This window comes from Ptychodera flava, chromosome 16, assembly GCF_041260155.1.
Source record: "Ptychodera flava strain L36383 chromosome 16, AS_Pfla_20210202, whole genome shotgun sequence".
NCBI classification, from domain to species: domain Eukaryota; kingdom Metazoa; phylum Hemichordata; class Enteropneusta; family Ptychoderidae; genus Ptychodera; species Ptychodera flava.
Window position 1 is genome coordinate 1,884,936 of NC_091943.1, and position 27,622 is coordinate 1,912,557.

The 27,622-nt window shown below is 35.7% G+C and overlaps 1 protein-coding gene across 1 annotated transcript; it reads left to right on the plus strand.

Annotated features, from left to right (window-relative positions):
- The first annotated feature begins 1,274 nt into the window (after positions 1–1,274).
- On the plus strand, positions 1,275–27,622 carry LOC139152491 (high affinity copper uptake protein 1-like). Its single transcript, XM_070725647.1, has 5 exons — positions 1,275–1,508; positions 3,950–4,078; positions 14,619–14,685; positions 16,416–16,587; positions 24,067–27,622. The coding sequence occupies exons 1-5, from the start codon at positions 1,443–1,445 to the stop codon at positions 24,266–24,268; spliced, it is 636 nt and encodes a 211-aa protein (XP_070581748.1). The 5' UTR covers positions 1,275–1,442; the 3' UTR covers positions 24,269–27,622.

A 27,622-nucleotide genomic window follows, 5' to 3' on the forward strand; every position in this document is an offset into this window, starting at 1 on the left:
GTACTAGGTCCAGTTTGAGATACTTTTACTACACCATAAATTTGCCATCACCTTTCAGACTACAATAATTCATCTTCATACAATTATAATTGTTACAAATGGAGAAATACAATTTTATAGTATACTTCCTCAAATTTTACTTGTACCATAAATTGCTTATTATGTTTCAGTATTCACTGCACATTCAATATTTTTCAATATATACAAAGCACAGTACAGCACTGCAATAACAACTTTTAAACTTTTACTATTGAGTGTGATACAATACATTGATATATTGTAGACATATAAGCAACGGATAGATAGACAGGTTGATATATGTATAGATAGATAGACAGACAGATAGGTGTTTTACAAACTGCTATATTGCAAAGTGTTACCACAGGGGGCTCTTCCACCTGGTTTTATGTGTGTCTGTGTTTGTTTGTGTTTGTTTGTGTTTGTTTATTTGTAATTTTTAATATTACCAGACAAGGGGAGCAAGTGGGATTGCAAGAGGGGATGACTAAACCTCTAGCCCAAACCCTTACCCTAACCCTAACCCTAACTTAAGCGTAACCCTAACCCTAACCATCGGAAATACATACAAACAAACAAACAAACAAACAAATAAATAAATAAATAAATAAATAAATAAATAAATTAATAAATAAATTAATAAAGGAATAAACAACTGTTTATTGACAAATATAAACAAAAGAGCTTTTCGCTGTCATTTTATTAAATATAACAAAAAAACAAACACAAACACACACAAACAAACACAGACACACATAAAACAAGGTGGAAGAGCCCCCTGTGGCTACAGTGACCAGTTAGAATTTACAATCTTATCGAAGAACACTGAGAATTTTCCGTATCACTCGTGACAATTACAGTGATAAAACGATTCTCGCCGTATAATATCTGGTAGCGGTGACAATGACATGACAGGGACAGGGAGCAAACGTTCTGGGAACTGTACTTTGTGCCTAAGCCATGCAAATGACAAATGAAACTCTCGGAACGAGTTTGGCAACAGCGCCATCATGGTTTGTCTCAAACATATTCAAATTCTTATTCGGATGCAACTTTCAGTACGTATCTTGTTAAAACACTTCTTAACCCATGACTCCTTCCATTATTCGGTAAAAATGTGGTTTTAATAATGAATATGTGTCCTCAGGTACATAAATCTTCCAAGCTCCTAGCGCGAACGGCCAGAAACAAACATTTTGTTCACATGTACAGATTGTAATCCAAGCACAATCTGAATCAACTTCGCGTTCACAATCATTATTGTATTCCTACGAGTGGGCGGCTTACGTACTCAGTCAAACCTACGCACGTCTTAGCTATTTTTGGGGTACAAGTTTCCGTGTTCATTCGAAAACACTCCAAGAGTCGATCGCCGATGCTGTAGAGCTGTCATTTACAGAGGAAAAGAAACAAACACAGTCAGCATGAACCACGATCACCATGGTATGATGATGGGCACTGAGCCACCGGCGACGACCGGTATGGCGATGGTAGGTAAAATTGCACCTGCATATGCCGACATACATTACCCACAGTAACCTCCAAGTCTCATTGCGAGTGAGTGACTCGTGATGTTTATGTCATTGTATAGATGGGAGGAGACCTACGTCTGCAACCATGTCCTTTACGAGTCTTGTATCTGATCTACGTTCCTCTGAGCACTCTTTCTACCTCCATGCTAGTGTAAGTCTAAACCAGATTAGACTGAACAGACCGTATGGATTCCCTGCCACTCAGTTTCAATCGTTGCCCATGTACACACCACGGTTGAGCATCTGTGTGCTACCGATGGATGAGTAGGGTAACGTGCCTATGTCGATCACATTTTCAGGCTTTTGGCGAATCAGATTGTAAGATTAAACTCTTGTTGTCATACACGGATCTTCACCGTATTTATTACCGTACAGTTAATAACGTTTGACCATGGATGTAAAAAATGGTTTGACCCTCATGGTGCCTACATACCTATTACCGTTGCCCTTTCCATTTTCAATAGTATTCTTGTATTCTTGTAATGGAAATTGTACTCGATTGCAGCGAAGATCCGCATACGAAGCCATCGACCCATAGCCCACTGGCTCCATTCTTTTGGCTGTACAGTTGTGTGTTGTCAGGGAATGGTCTGTACTCCCCAACAACTCAACATCTGTGGTAGGGCTATTGGTCTGGAGTGTTCTTTATTAAAGGGACAGTAGCTGTAACTTTTGATGATTTTTTTCAAAGATTTTGTTTACAAAATATGTCAAAATTCCTTGTACTTACTGTAAGCTTGCCAACACAGCATCTATCATGTGCAGTGTGCACTACTTGAATTGTTATCCATACCAAATTCCCTAGTCAACAATAATAATGCAGTTTTGCAAATGAACGGTCTGAGTTAATGAGCTGAGTACTATGTATCGTGACATGCTCTTTTCAGGAGTACAACAAAAAACTGTAGTTGACATTAAAAACAAAAATAGGGGAAAATCATCAATAGTGACAGCTACTGGCCCTGTAGAGTTTATACAAACTCTGTGTACCACATATCTATGGCTGTACCATATAGTTGTAATAATTTTAGCACTTAGTATTAGCCAGGAAGGCTGTTGGCCCATAACCAGCCGATTTGGTTTTGTAGCTCACAATTATTGCAATTGGTGTGGTAGTTTAGATCATATAGGCAGGTTTGTTGCCGCTTCTTGTGTTTAGACATATTATCATACACATGCATGTAATGTTGAGACGGTTGATCAGACATGGAATGTTGAGACTGTTGATCAGTTTACAAATACTGGTACATGTATGTTTTCAAGCTTCATTCAGAGATGAATAGTGATGACAATACAGCTTCAATCCAGACTATTTCCATCAATGCAGCATTGCGTGCGACATATTTTTTATGAGGATTGGCTGCAGTTTCATCAAAAGATGAAGATTGCCTTGAAAAAAGCAAGAATTTTTATGATTCTGAACAATATTTTACTGCACGGTAAAATAGACCTTCTCTTTATGCTGGAATGCAGGGGAATTAGGAAAAAAAACAACAGGTATCAGTGTTATATGTTAAAGTATTGATATTCAGAAACCATATGTAATGAAAGCATTCAATAAAAATATTCAGATCATGTAGACCACCTTTTAATATTACAAGAATTGATGATACATATTATAGTTGTTGTCAGTCATGGAAATGTAATCAAGGTATTTGTGATGAAAATAGATCACAATGATGCTGGAGTGTAAAAGTGAAACCTGACGGAGACTTGAAAATTCTTGTCAAAACGGTGCAGAAGTTGAAAATTCTTGTCAAAACGGTGCAGAAGTAACAATGTACAGATTATGTATACCACTACCAGTAAAGGATTTTCAAAATGAGCTGATGCAACTGACAATCGATCATGGGATTGAACATGCCATGAACATGTTAGTCTCATATAGAATCACATCATATCATAGACTGTGGAGTGAGGGGCCATGATCATATGATTCTTAACAGTTGTCACATGCCACTATAAACATGTAGCAGTTTTCTCCATGGTTGAATGAAAATAAGGGGGCAACTTTAATATTTGAATATGATTTGCATTACAATTTGCATATATTTCACATGAATCCTACTGACTCTTTTCTTTCATATGAGAGAGTAACTTATTTTGACGGTCAAAAGCACAGCATGCAGCACACAATATTACAACATGGCACAGAGAAAAGAGAGAGATATTCTTGACAATTATCCAATCTATCAAAAACACCTGAATTTTTCAAATGTGCGATTTCTAATGTTTTCTGCACATGTTTATCTCCATGTATTATTCGTGCAAAAGTGAGAAAAGGTTTCTTCACCCCTGCAGGCAAGTTCATCATATCTATCAAATAATTTCTCCACATTTTTCAAAAATTAGTTTCCTTTGGCAATATCAGTAATATCAGTGACTTCCATTCATTTCAGAATCACGGCGACCACAACATGATGACAAACGGAATGACGCATGACATGATGACACACGGAATGCATGACATGTCTGGAACAGGAGGCGGCCACGCTGGTCATTCAACAGGTGCAGGACACGAAATGAAGGTGAGGAAATTTAGTAAGAATAAAATTGAAGATTGTTTTACAAAGTACACATCCTTGAGTGAGTGTTGGAACTTCATGGAAAATGACTACAAGAGTTTCCTGTCCATGCAAAATAATATCTGCTCTGATAACCATGTCTCACTTACCATGTACTCTTTGGACATGGACTTCGCCTATATCTTAAAATAAAACCCCAAAACAAAAATAGAATATTATTTCAAACTGTCCATTATGTACCGTTGGTGTCAAACTACAGAATTTGATTTGCCTGAAGAAAAAATTTACCAAATGGGTTATGGAATAGTTATTTTCTACTGTGAATATAATCTCAAGCTATGATGTTGCTAATATATCTATTAGGAACAATAACTTTAAGTTTCTATAATATTTACATTTATTTTGTTTTTATTATTGCTCACCATATAATATACATCAACTAATTGATTACATCATGTGTGTACTAGCAGTGCATTACGATACATTGTCTACAACTTGTGGCTGACAAATGTCTCTGCACTAAAATTCAGTGGTAAAAAAAACAAGAATATTATGTTATATTGCAGACATATGACAGGTCGGAAAACTTCAAAAGTGGGTATTTTTAGTGCCCATGAACAAAGTCCAGGGAGCTTATGGAATTGTTCATGTCTATGTGTCCCTGCGTGCGTCCTTGCGTCTCTCTGTGCATCTGTTCACGCAAATTTCTCAGAGATGCCTGGCGCAATTTCTTTCAAACTTGTTACAAGGATTCTTCCCTATGTCATACATGTGCATGTTGATTTGTTTTATGATGCAATCCAAAATGACCATCATTTCTGTCAATGGTTTCCAAATTCATTAATGAAGTGGGGACTATGTCATTGACAATGACATGTAAAAGTGATTTTTGGAGTAGAACAAAAAAGTATTTTACCAAAAACACCAAAATATAAGAACCTACATGTACTTCAAACGTTAGGAAGTACTTGCAGGAAACAGCTTCAGAGAGTGAGGAGTCTTCATAGTCTCCATGGAAATCCTATTATTTCATTGTACAGTATCTTGGTAGGAGCTACATTGAGCTGTTCTTGCAAAGTGTACTAGTCATCCACAGTAACCTGATACGTTGATTGACTATAGACCCAGGGGTGATGTCTTGCTCCATGGGTGGTCTATGACCGGATGCACTATTTTGATTGTTCCATATATTTCTGTACATACTACATGTTCATGTATATGTATTGTGGTTGTTTGCAAATCTTGCATCTGGTACTTGGATTTGCTAAAACATGCATCCAGCAAACAAAATATGTCAAGTTTGTCAGTGATAGAAAATAAAAATGATTATTTTTATCTTGATGTACGTTAGCCCACTACTGTATGTGCATTGGGATACGAGCTGACAAGGGATCCGTCAGGGATCCGGGAGTGCGCTGGGGTAATCTCTTACAAGATGTTGAATTTGAAACCTTTGCTCGACAAGTAGAAATATTTGAGTAAGCTTTGTGAGTCACCCGATCCTGACTGTCGCCATGGTGGCAGAAGGACAACAGTGCTGTAGAAGCAATCAGCTCTGTCATTCCCCCGTTGTTTTTGAAGTATGTGAAAACACTGACACAGACAAATGGTGTGCATGTTTTTTTGTACTTTTTCTGCTTGCTTGACTGGGTATTGGGTTCATAGAATAATCACAGTTGTCACCCAAAGTCGATTTTCTCACAAACCTGTGTTTCAATTTTCACTGGATTTAAAAAGAAGTACTGGTACATGTACACCTTACATTGTAATCAGCTTACCGGACTTTGTATGTGTCAGAAGGATATGTCAGCAGGTGTTTATTTTGGCGTGGAGTGTTGTCATTGATATGCTGCACACCGGAATCATCTGGAAATATTCCCAATACTTTGTAATCGTCTTTGTCACGTTGTGTGCATGTACAAGCTACATATAATATACTTCTATCAATTTCCACAGTGCTAATCTTCAAGATGTACCGTCTCTTCCCAAACTGACCACTGCAGACAGCCTGTGGTCATGTTGAAATCACTAGCACACACCTGAAACTGAAAGAATTTGGGTCAAACTTCCCTCTAAGAAACTTTCAAAGTATTCTCCTTCAGAATCAACAATGTTAGAATATTCTGAGTCTCCATGCAAAGTTTAGTACCAGAATAAGAAATAAGCCAAAATTTACCTAAATTTAAAATTCAAAGTGGCCGCCATCCCTGCGTTTATTTCATGGGGAAAAATTAAATTTTTCAATTTTTCAGAAAATAAAAGTGAAAGCTTCATTTACCCCACAAGCTTCAAATGGAGCCCACGCAAACTGTAGACCAGAAAAATATGTGTATTGTAAGATTTGAGAGTCTTAAAGTCTGTGCCCAAGGCACATTTCTACCCTTTGATTTTTAAAATGATGAAAGGCACGAACCTCAATAAACACTGCTAACTGTTAGTGTTGTGATTACATTGTGGAATGATTGCAAATCCCACCCCTCCAAAGTCTTATTTTTCTGTGAAATAGAAATTTTAAAAGGCTTCATGCCCATACATGTACAATGTATATGTACATGCACAGTGCACCTAGATTGTGAAGCTGAAGTACCTCACCTGTCTCATCTATCAAGGTCTATTACATCACAGAATTATCTCCATATTGGATTCTCGTATCAGACTTTGAGTTGTTTGCATTGTTAACAAAAACAATGACATCAGCATATTTGATGGACACACTCATGTGTTTTCTGTGTAAAAAGGATTACCGGTATGTATCGGTACATTCATCTTCCTTCATATGCTTACTGATGAAAAATTTTATATTGTATAATGTTGAATATATGACTTCAAATCTAACGCATATTTACTTCAAAATAATTGTTACATTTTACAAGGCTGTTATATGTACGGTAGTTTGTTTGTTTATTCATTTATTTATTGACAAACAGATTATTGAAATTTGGTAACAGAATTTATTAATTTCTTGTTCTACCCTTCAGTACTTCTTAAAGTCGGATGTGTATGTGTTACTTAGGAAGTACAAAAGCTGACTGGATTGGTGAATTATTTGGTGAATAGGCCTTATTTAGACTGTGCATGTGTGTTACTAGATCTAACAAACACACATGCAGGATGCAAGCTTGTACCTGCAGGAACCTTGAGAAATTATATTATCTGTTTTGACTTGGTGTTTATTTCTATCCGTAGAGTTGGATCCCTGGATTTTGGTTTTTGCAGTCTTCCCCTGTACATGAAACTATCATAATTTTTTTCATATACTCAGGTCTTCTCTAGTTTATTTCATGTTTTGCATTTCTAAAGCTGTTCAGTGCCTTGTAACTCGCATGAACTGTGCTGGTTGTATTTGGACAAAATCTGAATAGAGTGTAACAAGATGAATGCCCTAATAGTTATTTATATGTGTGAGAGAGTGTACAAATGCGGCTGAAAACACACTATGATGGTAGTGTGCACTATATGGTCTTTTAAATACCTGGTCCTCTTCTCCAAGTCCTTCCAATGCCATGAATCAAACAGACATGCAAATATTTTTAAAGAGAGTCTGTCTCAACTCTAAAGCAGCTATTGTGTGCACACATTTTATGGCATTGCCAGAGGCTACAGTACCAAAAATACTGCAATTATACGGTGTCGCTCAAATTTGATCAGAATTGGTATATACCAGTATGGGTGACCAATGATCAACAATAAATGTTGTTTCTATCTGTTCAGTGCAGGAGAATTCTACATTGATGTTATGACAATGATTTCTGCACAGTACAACCAGAAAAACAACAAGAAATATTTAAACCAGAAAAACAAGAATGACACAAGTAATTAAGGTCTGAAACTAGGTACTGGAGGTCAACTTTAGCAACATGCATAGCAGAAACAAGCCCCTCTTAGTTTGAGTACAGACGGTCTCTCTCCCCCCCCCCCTACTGTCTATGGTTTGAGCAGGTCTGTTAATATGTAACAGTTCATAAACAATGACAGGAAATGACTCAAGATCAGTGGAGTTGGCCTGTTTCTTACTGGCATGCCATCACTCCTGCACATTTGCAGGATTTCACTTTTTCTTACCTCATGTGCACATTTTTGACACTGATGTGTTCATTTGAACAAATTCACATCTCAACCCCTGCATCTACCTGTACACCTAATACTGAGATGGTAGCTCTGGCGGTATGGGAGCCTTTGTGTGTGACGGACATACATCCGCACATACATACCCACAAACATACAGACATACAGACACCACCGACTCATCATATAAGCTCTTTTTGGTATTTATATACAAAACCAAATATGTGCTAAAATACATGAGAGCGTATGAAAAAACATACTTTGTATCAACGTCAAAGATACACAATTGGCCCCTGTTCCCACATGTACTTCAAAGGGCAGATTGATGATGTCATATGTGAACAGAGTACTGGAACAGAACTTTAAGTAAACAAAACGAATTACTCTGTGAGCAGAAGTATGGAAAGCCTCAGCTGCCTTAAGTTTACAGATAGTAGTATTAGGAGGTTACATAATTATTTTATAACGAAAGAAAATCATTTTATGTGCCGACACTATATTTTTATGTGCATCAGACATTTCTCTATGTGCAAACATTAAGATATTATGTGCTTCAAGTATTATTTAAGGTCAATTTACAACTATTTTATGTTCAAACACTATGATATTATGTGTCTATAGCATTACTTTATTTGCAAACATTAAGATATTATGTTCTTCAAGTATTATTTTATATCAATGTACTATTATTTTATGTTCAAACACTATGATATTATGTGTCTATAATATCATTCTATTTACAAACATTTCGACATTATGTGCTTGAAGTATTATTTTAGGTCAATGTACTATTATTTTATGTTCAAACACTATGATATTATGTATCTATAATATTATTTTATTTGCAAACATTAAGATATTATGTTCTTCAAGTATTATTTTATATCAATGTACTATTATTTTATGTTCAAACACTATGATATTATGTGTCTATAGTATTATTTTATTTGCAAACATTAAGATATTATGTGCTTAAAGTATTATTTAAGGTCAATTTACTATTATTTTATGTTCAAACACTATGACATTATGTGTGTACAGTATTATTTATTTGCAAACACTAAGATATTATGTGCTTCAAGTATTATTTAAGGTCAATTTACTATTATTTTATGTTCAAACACTATATTATGTGTCTATAATATTATTCTATTTACAAACATTTCGACATTATGTGCTTGAAGTATTATTTTAGGTCAATGTACTATTATTTTATGTTCAAACACTATGATATTATGTATCTATAATATTATTTTATTTGCAAACATTACGATATTATGTGCATAAAGCATTATTTGATGATTAACTACTATTAATTAAAGTTCAAACTGCATGATATTATATTATGCAGTGGTATTTTATGTTCAAACTTTACGATATTACGTGCACAAATAATTAGTTTTTGTGCCATCACTATGATTTTATCTACATACAGCATATCTTACGTGAAAAATAATAATATTGAGTATTTACGATATTATTTTATCAGCACATGCTATGTATTATGTGTGTAATCATTATTCTATTTGGTGTTGCCATCGTGTTATGCTGTTACATTAGTATGTTATGACCTTTCTTTATCATTTTATGAGCTCACACTTTGTAACCACTTCAGGGCATAAATTATGGGGTCAATCTGATCACTTCACAATTTTCAAGTTGCATGCGACCTGTTAACCCCGAACAAGGCCAACTAGAGTGACACCTGGACGACATCAAGGGCTGCAACACGATAGAAATAAATGCACTTAGCCCGGTCATTTTGTATATCTCGCCGATCGCTGTACCACTAAGTGGAAACACTGATTTAATGGATATATAGCCTAATTCAGTGTGGAAACAATCAGTATATTACAAAGTTCCATGCTACAACATGATTAAACCGAGCATGCTCCATGCCCTTTGGCAAGTTCTTTGAGCTGTTGTTGTCCATAATCAGCAACAGGCAGTTTGAAATGGATAGTAATTGTTCATCATGGAAATGCAACGTTCTGCTACGGTCACCTTATTGTTTAGGCTTAATCTTGGCAATTTGGTTGACAAATATTTGTGAATTATCCATCGCCGACTTTCATTCAGTCGGTCTGCACAACTCACAGGAAATGATGGCATTACGCACTTTGTGCACATCACACGGGTCAAAAGCTCGGTACAATTAAAAGTAATGTTATTTCTCTAAATTGTCAATTTTTGGATTCTCCTTTGTAAGTATTATCAAAATGTGTGATAAAATATTAGGGTCACCGCGCTCGTTTGTGACATAAATGACTATGATTTTGCCATTTGTGAGAAAAAATGCTGAGTCAGCATTTTTTCACCAATGCATTTTCTATGGATGAAATAATTCAATGCTGTTTATCTCAAAATTTAGCGCCGTGACCATATAATTTTATTTGATCAGTATTATTTATTTCTCAAGACTGAGCTTTGTGCAAATTTTCATGAAAATGACATAAGTAGAAATTGATTTTCCAGCAAATTTCAATGTAATCCTATGGGAAGCGACAAATTCCACGCGAGAGTACCGCTCGTACATCCTTAAGGTGCCTCAAGGATGTGGTGCACCACAGTCTCGAATTCATATCCAGAGACATACTACAAAACCACTTAGAAGAAGGATTCATGATATTTGAAATTGCATCCATGTTGTCAGTATCGGAGAGAACTATCTACAGGAGAATGCAGACATATAGACTCAGTAAGATGAACTTTTCCAGCATATCAGATGAGGATTTTGATTTGCATGTACATCAGTTAGTACAATAATATCCTAGCTGTGGTGAGAACATGGTAAAATGTCTTCTCATGGAGAAATTTGGAGAAAAAGTTCAACGTATGCGACTTCGCGATAGCATACATAGAGTTCAGTGTTCTCCCTGAATAAGGTAACAGGGGCGTGGCGCCCTCTGTAAATTCCGAGCGCCCCCTTGCCAGAAATGAAAAAGATTTATTTTTTTGAAAAATAAAACAATAAAATGTACGGGAAAAAAGTTGACAGTGATTTACAAGCAAAATGCGAGCGTGAGCGTCGATCCTGCAGACTGCAAACGTAATTCTCATCGATCTTGCAAATCTCGCGAGTTTGTGATGTCATCCGAGATCATAAGCCCATGTGCAACTCATCGAGGCAGCCATATTTGCATGGCTCAGTCCGTAACGTTACGTTAGCCACGGTCACTCCATAGGGACCGTGCATTAGGTAACCGACTTAGCTGAGTAAACATGGCAAGGAGCTGGAGGGTAACCAAGGACAGCAGAGTACACTGAAGTTTTTATAGGAGGTTAGAATTTCGTTTGTGTATTCCTTCCAAAAGCAAAACAACCTAATTTTAGGCTCGGTCGGACTTGTATCAGGATGAGAACACGTGAGTGATGGTGATAATTTTGCCATCGATGAATAAATGTATGTCTCTAGACTCGCTATATTTTCGTTTGTAATAAAAGTTATGGAACACTGTTTCAGATCTCTTTTCCTTTGAGTTTTTTGTACGAAAAAAATCTGAAAAAATGCTCCCCAAACCTGAGTGTTATGGTGATAATTTTGACATCGATGAATAAATGTATGTCTCTCGCTACGTTTTCGTTTTCAAAAAATGAAATCTTCATAATTGAAATCAGTGAACTGTAATAAAAGTTATGGTACACTGTCTCAGATCTCCTTTCCTTTGAGTTTTTTATACGAAAAAAATCTGAAAAAAATACTCCCCAAGTGCCACCAAATGACACCATTTTAATCGCTGTTTTTCAAAAGCTCCAACGGCAGGAGGGGGGACACCCCCCTCCTGACCTCCCCCCGCGACCGCTGACGCGGTCGCTTGTGGTGCTTCGCACCACGTCTTCGCCCTCTTCTCACAAAATCCTGGGGAGAACACTGGAGTTGATAATGATGGCGTACATGCCAGGAAAAATAATCGGCTAAAGCGACGGGTATACAATGTGAAAGGGGCCCAACCAATTGTGGCATGTGGACACAAATCACAAACTCATACGTTGGTGTTTTGTCATAATTGGTGGCATTGATGGTTTCAGTCGGTTGCCTGTAATGTTGGAATGTAAAGATAACAACAAGGCAGCCAAACGTACAATAATTTAATACTTTCATGCCCTTTGGTAATCTTTCAATACTAGAGACTGATCTCGGCCAGTAAAATGGCAAAACTATCAAAGCATATGTAAACTGTAAATGAACACTTTCCTAACTTAAAAGACATATCACACATTTCCAAAATAGGCATTGGCAAATGCCATATCATACAGCCCCAAAAGAGTATCATTATTTGGAATCGGATGGCTGACAGGGTCTTGGCAGGTTAAGACTGTTTACACATGTATTAGCAGGTGGCAGGAATGATGACATAGCTTCAAATCAAATCTGATCAACTGTGCGTCCGTCGAGGACCGTTTCAGGTTTGACTCTGCCAACGCTGACTGATTTAACCTTTCAAGAATAGCTTCCATGTCTAATGAAAGTTGATTCTCACTGACTCGTCAACATTCAATGGCTGCATTTCTATCCAAGAAAGGGTGCCCTCTAGTGGTTGAAAAGTGCGAGCTAATAATAATAATAACGAATGGTCTTAAAGGTATTAACGTAAAGCCTTAACACCATAACCAAACCAAATAAAATAATACTGTAGACACATAATATCATAGTGTTTGAGAATAAAATAATAGTAAATTGACCTTAAATAATACTTGAAGCGCATAATATCTTAATGTGTGCAAATAAAATACTACTATAGACACGTAATATCATAGTGTTTGAACATAAAATAATATAAATTGACCTTAAATAATACTTGAAGCACATAATATCTTAATGTTTGCAAATAAGATAATACTGTAGATATACAATATCATAGTGTGTGAACATAAAATAATAGTGAATTGACTTAAAATAATACTTGAAGCACATAATATCTTAATATTTGCAAATAGAATGCTACTGTGGACACATAATGTCATAGAGTTTGAACATAATAGTACATTGATATAAAATAATACTTGAAGAACATAATATCCTAATATTTGCAAATAAAATAATACTGTAGACACATAATATCATAGTGTTTGAACATAAAATAATAGTAAATTGACCTTAAATAATACGTGAAGCACATAATATCTTAATGTTTGCAAATAAAATAATACTGTACACACATAATATTATAGTGTTTGAACATAAAATAATAGTAAATTGACCTTAAATAATACTTGAAGCACATAATATCTTAATGTTTGCAAATAAAATAATACTGTACACACATAATATTATAGTGTTTGAACATAAAATAATAGTAAATTAACCTAAAATAATACTTTATGCACATAATATCTTAATATTTGCTCATGAAGTAATGCCTGATGCACATAAAAATATAGTGTCGGCACATAAAATAATTTTCTGTAGTTATAAAATAATCATGTACCCTCCTAATATACTACTATCTGAAAACGTAAGTCAGCTGAGGCTTTCCATACAGATGGCTGTCAACTGTTTTTATAAGAGACACATGGATGAGTGGTGGAGTGGAGGGAGTAAATGCCATCACTCAGTTTTGATTTTAAGTTTTCATTCAGTGAAAATGTGTTTTTTAAAATCTTAGATGCAGAAGTACACATACCGGTATATATGTATGTATGTGTGTACACTAGTGAATGAGTTACACCAGAAAAAGATAGAATGTTTCAATGGTTGAAATCGTTCCTTTTAAAAATGGAATTGTCATTTGACAAATTAAGCTTGCTGTTAGTAAACTTTTGAATTTTAACAAAATTATTTTCTGTTTGTTGGCATCCATTCAAGTTCTGAGCCTTGGTGGTACATGTATCTTTTATTTTAATTGATAGGAGAATAATACTGCCAGAAGTATTGAAAACCATCTGATTGTTTTAATAGTTTATAGTATATAACAAACTAAATATATTTGAGAAAATATTACAAATATAGATCGGCAATCTACATGTATCATACCCATGTTATTGCATTGTCAGTGTATTTTGTCAAATGGTGCTGTCTAAGCTTATATTTTGGAATACCTGTGTTAAGGTTTAAATTTGTCTTGATGACATTTATTCAGACTAAAATTTCACAATTCTCTTCTGATCTGCCACTTGTTGGGGCTCACTTAAAAGCTCTTGCAGTAAGAAAGCTTTTCACCATCTAAATTTTTTTTAAATTGAAAATGTTATTTTTCCTCATAGAGTTAACACAGCGATGGCGACCATTTTGAATTTCAAATATTGGTAAATGTCAAGTAATTAGTTTTTCTAATTCCAAACTTTGCATAGTGACCCCTGATATATACTCTCAATTTGGTAATAGTATTGTTTAAAGTTTTATTGAGGAAAAACTGGGCAAAAGTTAAGTCTCTCACTTACAAGGCGCACACATGTACTATAACCTTAAAAACCTGACTCCCCACTACTGGAAATACATGTACGTGTTATTACCAAAATTGTTTCTTATATTTTTCAGATGTATTTTCACTTCAGCCAAACAGTGACAATTTTATTTTATGAGTGGCAGGTGGATACTGTTGGAGGTTAGTTACTACGTCATAAATTTGCATATATTTATTTTAATATAGCACTTTTTAAGAATTTCCCTGGTACCATCCGAAATGTTTTTCGATGTACATAAAAAGGTACACAAAAGGATATATGGCAGGCAATAAAATAGCGTAGGATGTTGTGAATTAGGGTACTTTGTGATAATATGACAATTTAAGATGTGATATTCCCAAAATGCTTTGCTTAGATCTATCTACAATAGAAATTATGTGAGCAGAGCTATATGTTGTTACTTGTTAATGCATTATGCAAATGTGATGATGTCACCTCTTTTAGACTGCCAGCATATTTACTCAATTTCCGACAATTTTGCTGATGTAGTAATTTTTTTTTCAAACTCAGCTCTTGTTATTGGACAGATCTATGTAATCATCCCCATATTGAATAGATACAGTAACCAGCCTATTCATGAGCCTTTCCATGTTCGTATGTTACTTGTATTCTGTCTGACGTGCTGAGGTTAATAGATGAGGTTTTTTCAAGAGAAAGTTCAGCAATTATAGTGCACGACACTTTCCAGGCCCAACAGAATAGTTTTCAAACTTTTGCAAATGCCTATTGGAGTTGATGTGTATCTCTTTTCAAAGTCTGTGTAAATTAATTGTTCACTTTAGCAGGGCAAAAAGAAAAGTTGTGAAAAGGGCCGATAGAGCATTATGAGAGTGCTGGTTTCCAGTTGGTAATTTACCACAGGACAAGGATGTAAATCACTTGGTTTCGTGAAGAGCTACAAAAGTGTGTGAAAATGAACGTGCACTGTATACATATACCAGACTGAGTACCTTATAGTGTGGTGGGCAATTTTCATGTCTACCAGGATATTATACCGTACATACTTAATGTGAAGCAGGATATCTGGGAAGCCCTGAGAGCACATGCATTCTTTTCAGTCTCCCATCACCAGATGTAATTCAGATGCAATTCGGATTACTACAAACTTTGTGGCATTCACTACAAACTCTGTCACATTCATCCACCAGATGTAATTTGGATTACTACAAACTCTGTCGCATTCAACTAGACAGTTTTGGGTGTATTTGTGAAGGATACACCACTATGTTAATCTTTTTCCTGCCAGACAAAATCACATTCCCATGTAGTCAAGTCAGTTAAAAACAGTATTGAGCCAAAACCATAGGTATATGTATCTCCTTGGCTTAGTGTGTTATAGCAACTTTAATTTAACCCATAAAAATGATGTTTCTGGTATCTATGGTTTGAGGGGCCTTCAAGTGATAAATATTTTGTTAAAATGCAACGTGTCAGACACGTTATGCTTCACTAGTTTTAACCAACTTGACCTGATGGTGACATATAAACAGGATAAGGGTTGAACTTGACAGAATAAGGGTGAAATATGACACACTTAAACTTGTACAATCTCCACTTTATCATTGACACCACGTAAACCTATATGAATCATATTATCCGTGTATGTACATGTGGTTCTTGTCACTGGAAATTCAGTTTGAAGGTGCATGCCCTGTTGGTGTGAAAACTCATACTTTTCATTGAACACATTGATGACCTGAATTTGAAAGTTTCAACTGTTGTGGTGAGACATACAATATGTATTCATGTAGGATGTGGTTTCAGTGGACAACATAATAAAATTTTCATGCAGAATTAAACATTTTTGAAAAAAGTGCTTGAAAATGCTCTCTTTTCATTCTTTCTCTCTTTCGTTTTCATGCTGTTACAGCCTTGGTTGGTTCGTGCATAGCAATTTTTTTCCTGGCTATGCTCTATGAAGGCCTTAAAGTACTCCGAGAGTCACTGCTCAGGAAGAGCATCGTCAATGTTAGGTACAGCTCCACTCCGGTTGGTAAAGGCAGCGGAGAAACTGTTCTCATGGAAACGCACGGACATGGAAGGCAAGTTCAAGGTTTTATGCAAATAATCTTGCTTTCTCACGTAGTAAAAGTTATGCAATGATTTGGATTAAATCAATGAGATACCGGCTTATAATTCATAAAGGAAGTGTGTCATGCAATTCATTGACAGCCTGTTAATATATTTGTCGCATGTTAATTCAGCTCATCTACATTAATTTCCAGTAAAATTATTTTGCACACATAAGAAATGGTTTTAAATTATTAGAAAGTTCCAAAAATTTTACTGCTATATCTCCTAAACTAACCGATCTCTGAATTAATACAGATCAGATAAACTTTGTGAGCTGCTGAAAATGTACACTTCAGGAACGGAAATCATAAGCTACATCAGTGATAGTGACAGCAAAGATCTTGTAGTCAACAGATTTTTGGCAAATAAAAATATGCTGTCAGCAAGAATTGGGTCACAAATTATATATACATACATGTTATATGGTAAGGAATGGACCAAGTCTGGAATAGACAGTACATACAGTGCTCTTTGAACACAGTATACCGAAGAGGTCATGTGACAGCAGTACAAACAGAACCTGCATTTTCACAAATACTCAGTGGAATAAATGTATTTCCATGCCTTTTATGCACATGGCCTTGTTTGTACCACCCTTCTTTTGAATTCCACATTTGGTTCTTTGGCTATTTTGGTGTACAAGGAGAGGCTTTGTTGAATTAGTATAATGTACATGTAGGTGGCCAATTAGAGGAAATGATCAATCAAATTTCATTCTACACAACTGCACAGTGTCAGGCAGAAATTGAAAAAATCTCTTGATGAGGCAGGATATACTTTATCAATAGAATTTGGATAAAATTTGTTTTGAAAATTTCTTTCACTCGTCTTGAAATTGGCATCCTACTAGAAAATTTTCAATTGTGATATGTACTTGAATGCATTTTGTACAATTTTCATCTCCCCCAGGACTGATTTTGAATTATTTATCAGAAATGCACCATCCCTCTTGTCATCAGTTAGTTTACTTTTTCTTACTTACTGTATCTGTGAATAAAATCTCCACACGCACAAATCAAAATGGAAAAGATTGTGACAAAAGTTGAATAATGTGTTGCAAAGCCAGTGTAAGTTATGAATTCATTCCATAGAAATTTCACAAAGTTGATTTTACCAAATGTTTGTTTTGAAGTAACTAATTTTCAAAGCATACAGAGTCATGCACCATACTTTTCCTCACATGGCTGTTGGTGTACCTCTACAGTTCACTGATGAGAACACGTTTTTATTTCTGTTTCGGTTGTACAGAACTGAGCAATAAAAGTAGAATTATAAAACTAAGGGCAGCAGCCTTGGTTCAATTTAACGACAGCCAGAGTTGTCTTATTTCCTGGTGGGCACCCTTGAAAATTCACAAAAATGCAAATTTTGTCAGTTGGTAATTTTTGTCCAGGAATATTCAACAGAACTAAAACAGGAAACACAGTCGGGATAAACCTAGCATCATACTATACCAGCACTTCTTATCACCTCTGCTCAGCAGTTAGTTCATATACATGTAATTATAGTTACAACAGGTTTTTAGTCTACCAACATACTGATAAACCTTCTAGAGGCACGTGATTGGTGTCAGCACCAACATTCTCTCATATTAATGTAAAATTTGTGGCCATTTTGAATTTCAAGTATCAGTAAATTTGTAGGTTATTTTTTTATCTGCAGTACAAAAATATACATTTTTCAGTGGTGTCCCGTGATGTTTTATTCTTAAATTGGTAGTTCAGAGGATTTTTGTTGAGGAAAGTGTGAGCAGATGTTTAAGTCTTTCAATTTTAAAGCTGCCGTACTGTCTTTGTGAAGAATGACTATTTCTATGGAGTGTACCGTGGTAAATGCTGTACTGAATGTTTAACCCCTTGACTACCTATGGCGCCGGATATATCCGGCGCCACATTGAATTACCATATACCTTGAGTGCCGGAAATATCCGGCACAGTTAAATAGGCGTATTTGCTTTGTTTTTGTCGCTAAAAATCCCGTAATTTCGGCGTTGGCACGCAGCGCGACTAAGATTGAAGTATTCCGATCTGGCCTTAATGTGATTGCGTCCCCGTATGTCCGAGTATGGCCAAAATCCGGAAGCAAATTTTCTTGACCCATGACCTCGACCCTAAAAGGCTGATCACAGAAGCGTCGCGCTGATTGTTTACAGTTTTCAGAAGTACGGACGATCGCGAAGATGTTTATGGTTTGTTTTTTTAATGAAATGAAATGTTTATTTATTGAAAACAAATGATTTATATGTAAATATGTTCTATTAACAGCAATATTCGTGAATGAAACTAGAGGAAATACAATTTTTTACTATAAGCCAGTGGAATTTTATAGCAGCCATATTATCAATATGGCTGGTCACATGACTGGTCATGTGTTTGGTCATGTGATATGTTGTTCCCTAAAATGTATTTTTAAATATTGTGAATTATTTTTTGATAAATCATAACCATTTTAGATGCATGTTTCTGCAAGGAAGACATAAAGCAGGTGTTTACAAATATAAAATGTGTTGATTTTCAAATACAGAATCATGTCACATGCTGATGTTTGTGGTTCATTTACTCTGCCTTTTGTGAGAAATATCTTAAATAGGTACATCTATAAATGAAGTAAAGGGTAGTTATTATTACATATATGTAAAGACAAAGCCATAAAAATTGCAACTCTATTCAAATTTGCGTCATTTTATGGATTCAAACACGTCCTGATGCTTCAAATATTCATATTCTTTGCCAACTCTGGTCACATGATGTGTCATGTGATCAGTCACGTGACCTGGAAATACAAAACTTATGGATGAACAAGTCATTGACAATGACATAGTCCCCACTTGTAATAGGAGTATTAATCTTGATGCGGCAGGGAAATGTGGTCATTAAGAAGTATCACTGGAGTGTATATGTTGAGATCTATGGGCACATAGGTCTATGTCGTTGTTCCCAATTTGAAACACATGAGGCATGTCTAAGTTATGGTTCTAAATCGGGAAAAAAGATCAGACCTCTATCTGTATTGGCCAGCAAAGAAATACATATGCGCATAATAAAGAGGTACAAGATGTGACATCTTAAGGTCTAATATCCTATCAGAATTGGAGGGTATAGAACTTGTGGTTACTGAGTTATGCATATATATGTATAATCAAGGTCAAAGGTCATCGAGGTCACGTGACATTTTGAAAAAAAATTGTATTGCTAATTAATCCCTATATGCCAAAAATCAGACCTCTAGCTCTATTCGCTTGCCCAGAATTAGATGTGTGCATAATTAATGAGATAAAGCGTGTGTTGTCATAAGGTCTCCCACCCTACTAAATATAAAGGACATAGCACTTGTGGTTACATATTTATCGACATAAACGTATATTTCAGGTCAAAGGTCATCGAGGTCACATGACATTTGGTCAAAAAATTTCTATCCTATAGTTATCCCTATATACCAAAAATCAGACATCCAGCTCTATGGACTTGGTCAGAATTAGATATATGCATAATTAATGAGGTACAGTATGAAGCATCATAAGGTCTCCCATCATACCATATATGAAGGGTGTACCACTTGTGGTTACTGAGTTATGGACAAATATGTATATTTGAGGTCAAAGGTCACCGAGGTCACGTGACATTTGGTCAAAAAAATTGTATTGCTAAGTTATCCCTATATACCAAAAATCAGACCTCTAGCTCTATTGACTCGCTCAAAATTAGATATGTGCATAATTAATGAGGTACAATATGTGGCGTCATAAGCTGTCCCATCATACCATATATGAAGGGTGTAGCACTTGTGGTTACTGAGTTATGGACAAATATGTATATTTTAGGTCAAAGGTCACGTGACATTTGGTCAGAAAAATTGTATTGCTAAGTTATCCCTATATACCAAAAATCAGACCTCTAGCTCTATTGGCTCGCTCAAAATTAGATATGCACATAATTAATGAGGTACAATATGTGGCATCATAAGCTGTCCCATCATACCATATATGAAGGGTGTAGCACTTGTGGTTACTGAGTTATGGACAAATATATATAATTGAGGTCAAAGGTCACCAAGGTCACCTGACATTTTGTCAAAATATCTGAGATATCTGCGTGAACAGATGGACTCAGGGACGGACATGACCCAATCTATAAGCCACCTGGACTTCATCCGTGGGGACTAAAAAGTGTGTCTCACTGCATCCTTTTTGCAATATGAATACGATAAGAAACTAAATTTTTATTTTTCTTGGCCTTATACATGGGAGTCTATGGACTGCCTTATACATGGGAGTCTATGGAGACTGCCTTATACATGGGAGTCTATGGACTGCCTTATACATGGGAGTCTATGGAGACTGCCTTATACATGTGAGTCTAAGGAGGTGAAAACTAAAAAGTTCTCTAACACGGCCAAATTTGATCGCATTGTGAAACAAATCGACGTTCATCTGTATGGGGTAGGGTACTATCCTTGTGCAAAGTTTGAAAGAAATTGACCTGGGCATGTCTGAGATATCTGCGTGGACGGACGGACGGACGGACGCATGCATGCACGGACGGACGGACGGACGCACGCACGGACATGACCAAACCTATAAGCCCCCACGGACACCTAAAAAGTAGGAAATTTCATGCTGGTTCAGAAAATATATGGTTTATTGGTACTTACTTAATTTTTACTCTAAGCAGTGTTCAATGACCACACCGCAGATTTTATCAATATTTACATTAGGGGCCTGGTATATAGGAATACATTTGCCTTGGTAGTCAAGGGGTTAAGTCTCTTAATCATAGTGCACATATAATCAGTGGCTGGGTAGCTCACTAGCAATATACACAAGACAAAAGAGGTGAATAAAGGTATTGCCAGAAGTGTATCGCCCATTCATGGTTGGCTAAACTAATGTGTAAATTTTTCAAATGGTACAACATTGTGCCCTATGCCACAGGCTCTAGAGTCAATGCAGGCGAACCGCTAGCCGCCACTGATACAATAAAAATCAAAACAATTGATTTTTGATTGATTTTTATTGTATCAGTGGCGGCTAGCGGTTCGCCTGCATTGACTCTACAACTTGTGCCCTATGCTATTCTGGTATATCAGTAAATAAAATGAAGGCTTCAGAACATAAACACCAAAGCAGAATGTTTTTACTTCTGCTATTAATGCTAGTTCCATTCTGTCTGCATGTCCAAATGGGTAAATTTCTCCAGTGTTACAAAATTTACCCTAAGTTATGTTGCACTCCAACACAGACATGATATACCACTAACAGGAGGATTAGAAAAATAAAATGTGATTATGGGACAAATAAGCTTGATCTATTATACACTAAATAAGTACGGTTTCAAAACAAAAAAAAAAATGTTTCACTTTTTGCCACTGATTGTTTGGGCTTGGGTTTTTGCAGTATTGAATTGTTTTGGCTGGTATAAGCAAAATTTGTCGCTCAGACACGCTAGTTCATTTGAGAGCAGATGTTCCACCATTGTTCACAAGTGTGCAGACTTGTGCCTGTTTTGCATTGTGTGGAGAACAAAGTAAAGGTGGATATCTACAATTTTCACTTATATTGAACATGTATTTGCCAAAGAATGTAATTTACTATGAACTTCAGAACACCGATATTATTATAATATTGTCAAAGTACAATGGTGAAAATGACACCAATGTGTCCATGCAAAAGTCCTCTGTTGTTGCTAGTTTCATTTTTAAGAGATTGTAGAGTACACCTGATACACACCTGCATGCACTGATCCTACACATATTTCTTGTACAGTGCAAGATAAGTACAATGGGGTCAGGTCGTTTATGGGCATCACTGACTTTCTTTTTATTTTGATACCTTGAATTCCAGTGTTGTGCTCTTCAAAAATCCCTCCTACTACCGTAAAATCTAGTCACTTCCAGATGGCTGGAGTGCCATTGACCTTCACGTATATTTTCATAATACTAGAGTATTTTTATTCCCACTGTGATTGGTTTCAAAACAATGGCTCCATGTGTTATGTCAACAAGGAACTCAACCTTTACCATAGTTTCTGTGCGTAAACTAAAACATGTACATTGTATGTGTAATATAAATCCCACTTCAAACCTTGACCAATACAAATTACAATTTATTGCTTTCACCAAGTGGCTGTAATGTCTCTGTGCTGAAATGCCTTGTTTACTAGAGGAATTAGGTCACTTACGTGGAGGCACTGACAGTGGCAAAGACGGTAGCAGATTGTGACTTTCAACAAGTTAGAATTTAAAATATTTGAACTTTTTGACGTTCGAATCTTTCCTACAAAATACGAATCAATTCAACAGTGATTGGAGTTTTATTGATGTAAGAGTTTTATATTTATTCTAGTTTTATTTTATACAAAGTTTTACTTATGCTACGGCTGTACAGAAATAATTTGTAATTTGCTAGGTTGTACACAGGGTTTTAGAGACGTGTGAGAGAAAACTTGGGTAAAATAGAAACGTTTCCAAAGATGTGCAAAATTGTCGGCAAGGCAACTACACATACAAGTATACGGTGTACAAATACCATAACTACAATACATTTGTATGTGCCATTGAGTCTGTAAAGTTACTGTAGATGACATGTATGATGATGTGCTATGGAGTTTTGAAAGAGGTGGTTGGCTAGTACTGTATTTAGTGAGTTGTAGGATTCGGGCTGAAACATAATTATAATCAGTGTCAGGACGTTGCTTTTACAGTGCTGTATACCTTAGTATCTGTGTGAAATTGCACCATCATTATCATCAAAAAATGATGTCAAACTGAGAAAAAAATGACACTGAAATATAAGCATTCAGATAAAAACAGACATTGCTGAAAACCTTGGTAAAATTTTGAGATTGAGTCTCTGAGTCTCGTGGAGTGCAGTGCAATCAATCATGTTATTTCAAAACTGCGTTGATCATGTATATGTAAACTGTGTTTAGACATACAGAGAGCATGTTCAGCTAAGAATATCGCCAGCTTTGCAATCAACCATTACTGATTCATATATACCACTATGCCAAAACTGTGAATATCTGATATGTGCATGATCCCAATTACAAAATCTAGAAGCCTTCTTGCAGACATGCTGGGCTAGAAAACCATATGTCACCGTTATAGGCCTGTCGGAACGGTGTTACATGATCCGAGCACGCACAAACCTGCTATTTCAAAATCTGCAGACATGTAGTTCATGCTGGTATTAATATCAAGCGTTTGACTTTTTGCAATGACTGTGCATACCCCAAGGTACCAGTCAAAAATGTCAGGGTTTACTGAGGCACTGTAATCTGTGAATTAAAATTCTTGATATCAAAAGTAGTGAAAAACATAGTATTTCTGCAATTATGCCCACAGCTGAGATAAAAAAAGACCAATAACTCTCCCACTGAGAATGATCATTTACCCATTAAATTAATTTTTTCACTTATATTTTAATGCATTCTTTCTCTTTTTCTTTTCAGGGCTCGCATGTTCAGCACTTCGCATGTCATACAGACGCTTCTGCATATCATCCAGATAACCCTCAGCTATTTCCTAATGCTGATATTCATGACCTATAACGTCTGGCTGTGTATAGCCGTGGCTCTCGGCGCTGGAGTTGGCTACTTCATATTTGGCTGGAAGAAAACAGTGGTGGTTGACATCAATGAACACTGCCACTAACCCTTGGCTGTGTCACTCTCTCAGTGATAGAGGGCGCTGCAGTACATTGTCATTCTCCTTTGTGTCATGAGAATTTACTCCTGTTGTTCTGCTAAGTTGAGCATTCTAATTGGATCATCCTCAGCTCTCTGCAACTTATTGAAAGCACATGGTAGTACAAATTAGTCAAGAAATTTATTTTTAATTAATTGACAGTAAATGATTTAAGCGCTGTAAATATTGCAAAACATGGTTTAATTCAGAACTTTTGCAATCAAATGGTGCATATTCTTGTGTTTATTTGAGAGTACAAGAGAGCTGTGATGACCCTCAAGATTACAGTACATCGGCAAAGGTTAGCAGTTCAACATGATTAACTTCTGATGAGAGACCAAAAGCAACCTGACTCAGAGGAATATGTTGCCAACTGCATTTTTATGAAAATCAGGAAAAGTAATATTCCCCCAAAATGCTTATATCCACTGCCATGCTGACATGGTAGTTTTGTTGCTATGGGTACTTCCATAACACTACCCGACCAGTGTTACTGAGCAGAGAAAAGCTCTGAAAGTGTAAAATACATAGAAAGCATGTTTGAAGCAGGAAAATCATATCTAGGTTATGCTTTGTGACTTGAGTGACTGTGTCTACAGCACCAGTTTTGGCAAATGATTGTTTAATTAACTCCAGAGTGACTGTGTCTACAGCACCAGGTTTGGCAAATGATTGTTTAATTAACTCCAGCTGGCAATGGATTTTAAATCATTTAAATGAATTTTCAATATAAGAAGTCATTTATCATGTTTGGTTTTTTTCCATAAGTTAGTTATCAATTCCTTTCACAAAATTACAAAAGATTTTCTTTGAAGAAGCAAGAGAGAGAGAGAGAGTATTTTAATACAAAATATATATATTATTTTGTAATACACTGGTTCATAGCAATGTCACATTACAGACATTATGGAGTGTACAGAAACGACCACTTAGCTGGTGCCTTGCCAAAAGCATGAAGGCAAGTTTTCCATGCTAGGTTTCCGTGCTTCAAGTTGCACTAACCTTTCCACAAAGTTGGTTGGATTGTAAGGATGCAGTACTGTAGCTCTGTGATGCACTCTGCCAAAATCTTAAATGTTGTGACTCTGCACATGTATTTATGTTTATGTCACTGTCTGAGCAGGATGAACACAAATCTCCTTATAAAATCAAAGGTCACAGGGGTTGGGTAAGAGTTCAAAGGGCATCTTGTCCATGTTCATATACTTTGCCGACTCCACTAATCAGGCTTTGGCATACAAGCTGACGTACTAGAAACGTAATTCCTTTGTTTAGGGGAGGGAATAGGACCCCAGTGCCTTTCCTTTGGGTCAAAGTTACAATAAGGTTTCTGCTGTCACAAAAATAAAAAAAATGAAAGAGTTGACATCAGACCACGAAACAATAACAGAAGAGAAAGAATGACAATACAAACACGGACACATATTTGTGTGTGGTTTTAAAAACGTTGATTCTGGTAATGTGATTGTACAGTTCTGATGCAGTAACTAGCTTCACGTTCATTAAGAAAACAATGTGCCACATATTACAACAACCTTCAAAAGTAATTTGAACTAACAAGCTCTCATCCAACTCAAAAAGTGTCGTATAAGACAAATTAAAAAGTAAAACACCGTGCAGATTCTTGTGTTGATGAGAAATTCTTTCCATCTGGGACCAAGTTTGCTCTTCTTTCATGACATATAAGTATTTATTTATGTGTATTTTGTTCTGTCAACCTATTCAAGCTTTCTTACTTTGCAGTAACTTTTAAATAGAGCGTTTTATTCACCCTCTTTTTTCACAAAACAGCATTTGTATTAAATATTTTGTGATTACGGTTGTTCATCATCATGCTTAAGAATTTGTTACTCCATAAATTACGTAAACATATGTACCAATAGCAATTTCCAAATGTTCCCTCAGAGACAAGACAATTACATAACAATTTATAAATAGTTCTAGAGAGTCATGGCACTTACATCTCTGTATGTTGTCTAAAAAGTTACATCCATCATTTCATATTGATTTTCCAGTGACAGTAATCATCACAGGGAGAGATCCGTACTGTTGACACCCGGAGATTGCTAGCAAGGACTCTGTCTTTGTTGAATATATAACCTACGTCTATTGGTACTCTTTTTATGTTAAAAAAGAATTAGAATGCTTAAGGTGCTGCTGATATAAGAAACAAAACAAATATACTGGAAGACAAGTAGAAATCAATGAAACAACTTTGTATGGCAGATTGAACAGTGAGATATGCCAAAATCCAAATTTTTATGAACAAGTTTTGGCACACTTTTTTAGCAAATGGTGTTCTTCCTGTTATAATGATTATACAGACACAGTGTCATTCTGCGTTCTTCTCTGAGAGAATGTGAAGGGACCATTTCTGTGTAAATATTTACAGCAACTTAAGGAGTCTGAAACTAATTCTATCTTGTAGCTGATTGGCTAGTCTGAAATGTTTCATAGTGACAATGATATTCAGTTAGTTTGCAGCCAGTAGAGGCTTCGGTGACACTGCATTTTGCCCGGAGATATTTACAGAATAATGGAAAATGCAACTATTACAGGACCAATACCTTCAATTTCAATTATTGGTGGGTTTTTAGGAATTTCTTGCATTAAGTTTTATCAAAAGCAAAGTGTTTTAAACGTGTGCTCACCTTATACAAAACCTTTCATATCAGCTATTTGTGTGGACCAGAGAATATGAAGTTTTCACAGTCTTGGATTTTTATGAAAAGCAACAATTTAATTCTTCCATAGGAGGTTACACAATGTGTAGTCACTCCCTAGTTACATTCTTGATTATAAAAGAATATTTTGAAGTTTCTGAGAAGACAGTATGAGCAAAAGTTTCGAGGTGGATATTACCTTAATAAGGAACAGATTACACACCATATAGCATATCAACTAAAATCTAAGATCATGGTTTTTATTCCATTCATTATATGATAGTAATTTCTCTGTGATCATGAACAAACAGGACATTACTGCAAATGGAATATGTAAACATATATTTTTGTAGACAGTAGAGCAGAAGACCTACTGTCTCTAGTATAAGGTAGTTTCCCACACTGATATAAGCAGCAGTAACACAAAGTGTCTTTTGACGTAAAAAGTATTTTATATATATATATATATATATATATATATATATATATATATATATATATATATATATATATATATATGAAATTCACACATACAATGATATGTCATACACTTTTATGTTAATAGCATAAAAATACACAAGCCTGATTACCAAGCATGTAAAGCACTTTATAAAATGCAAATAAATGTCACTATTATGTGAATCCAAATGTACTGTAA

Excerpts from the sequence above, each read along its gene's own strand:
- LOC139152491 (XM_070725647.1), top strand. The coding sequence starts at position 1,443 with ATGAACCACGATCACCATGGTATGATGATGGGCACTGAGCCACCGGCG. Across the intron at positions 1,509-3,949 it reads CGACGACCGGTATGGCGATG|AATCACGGCGACCACAACAT; the intron begins GTAGGTAAAATT and ends CATTCATTTCAG. Across the intron at positions 4,079-14,618 it reads GTGCAGGACACGAAATGAAG|ATGTATTTTCACTTCAGCCA; the intron begins GTGAGGAAATTT and ends TATATTTTTCAG.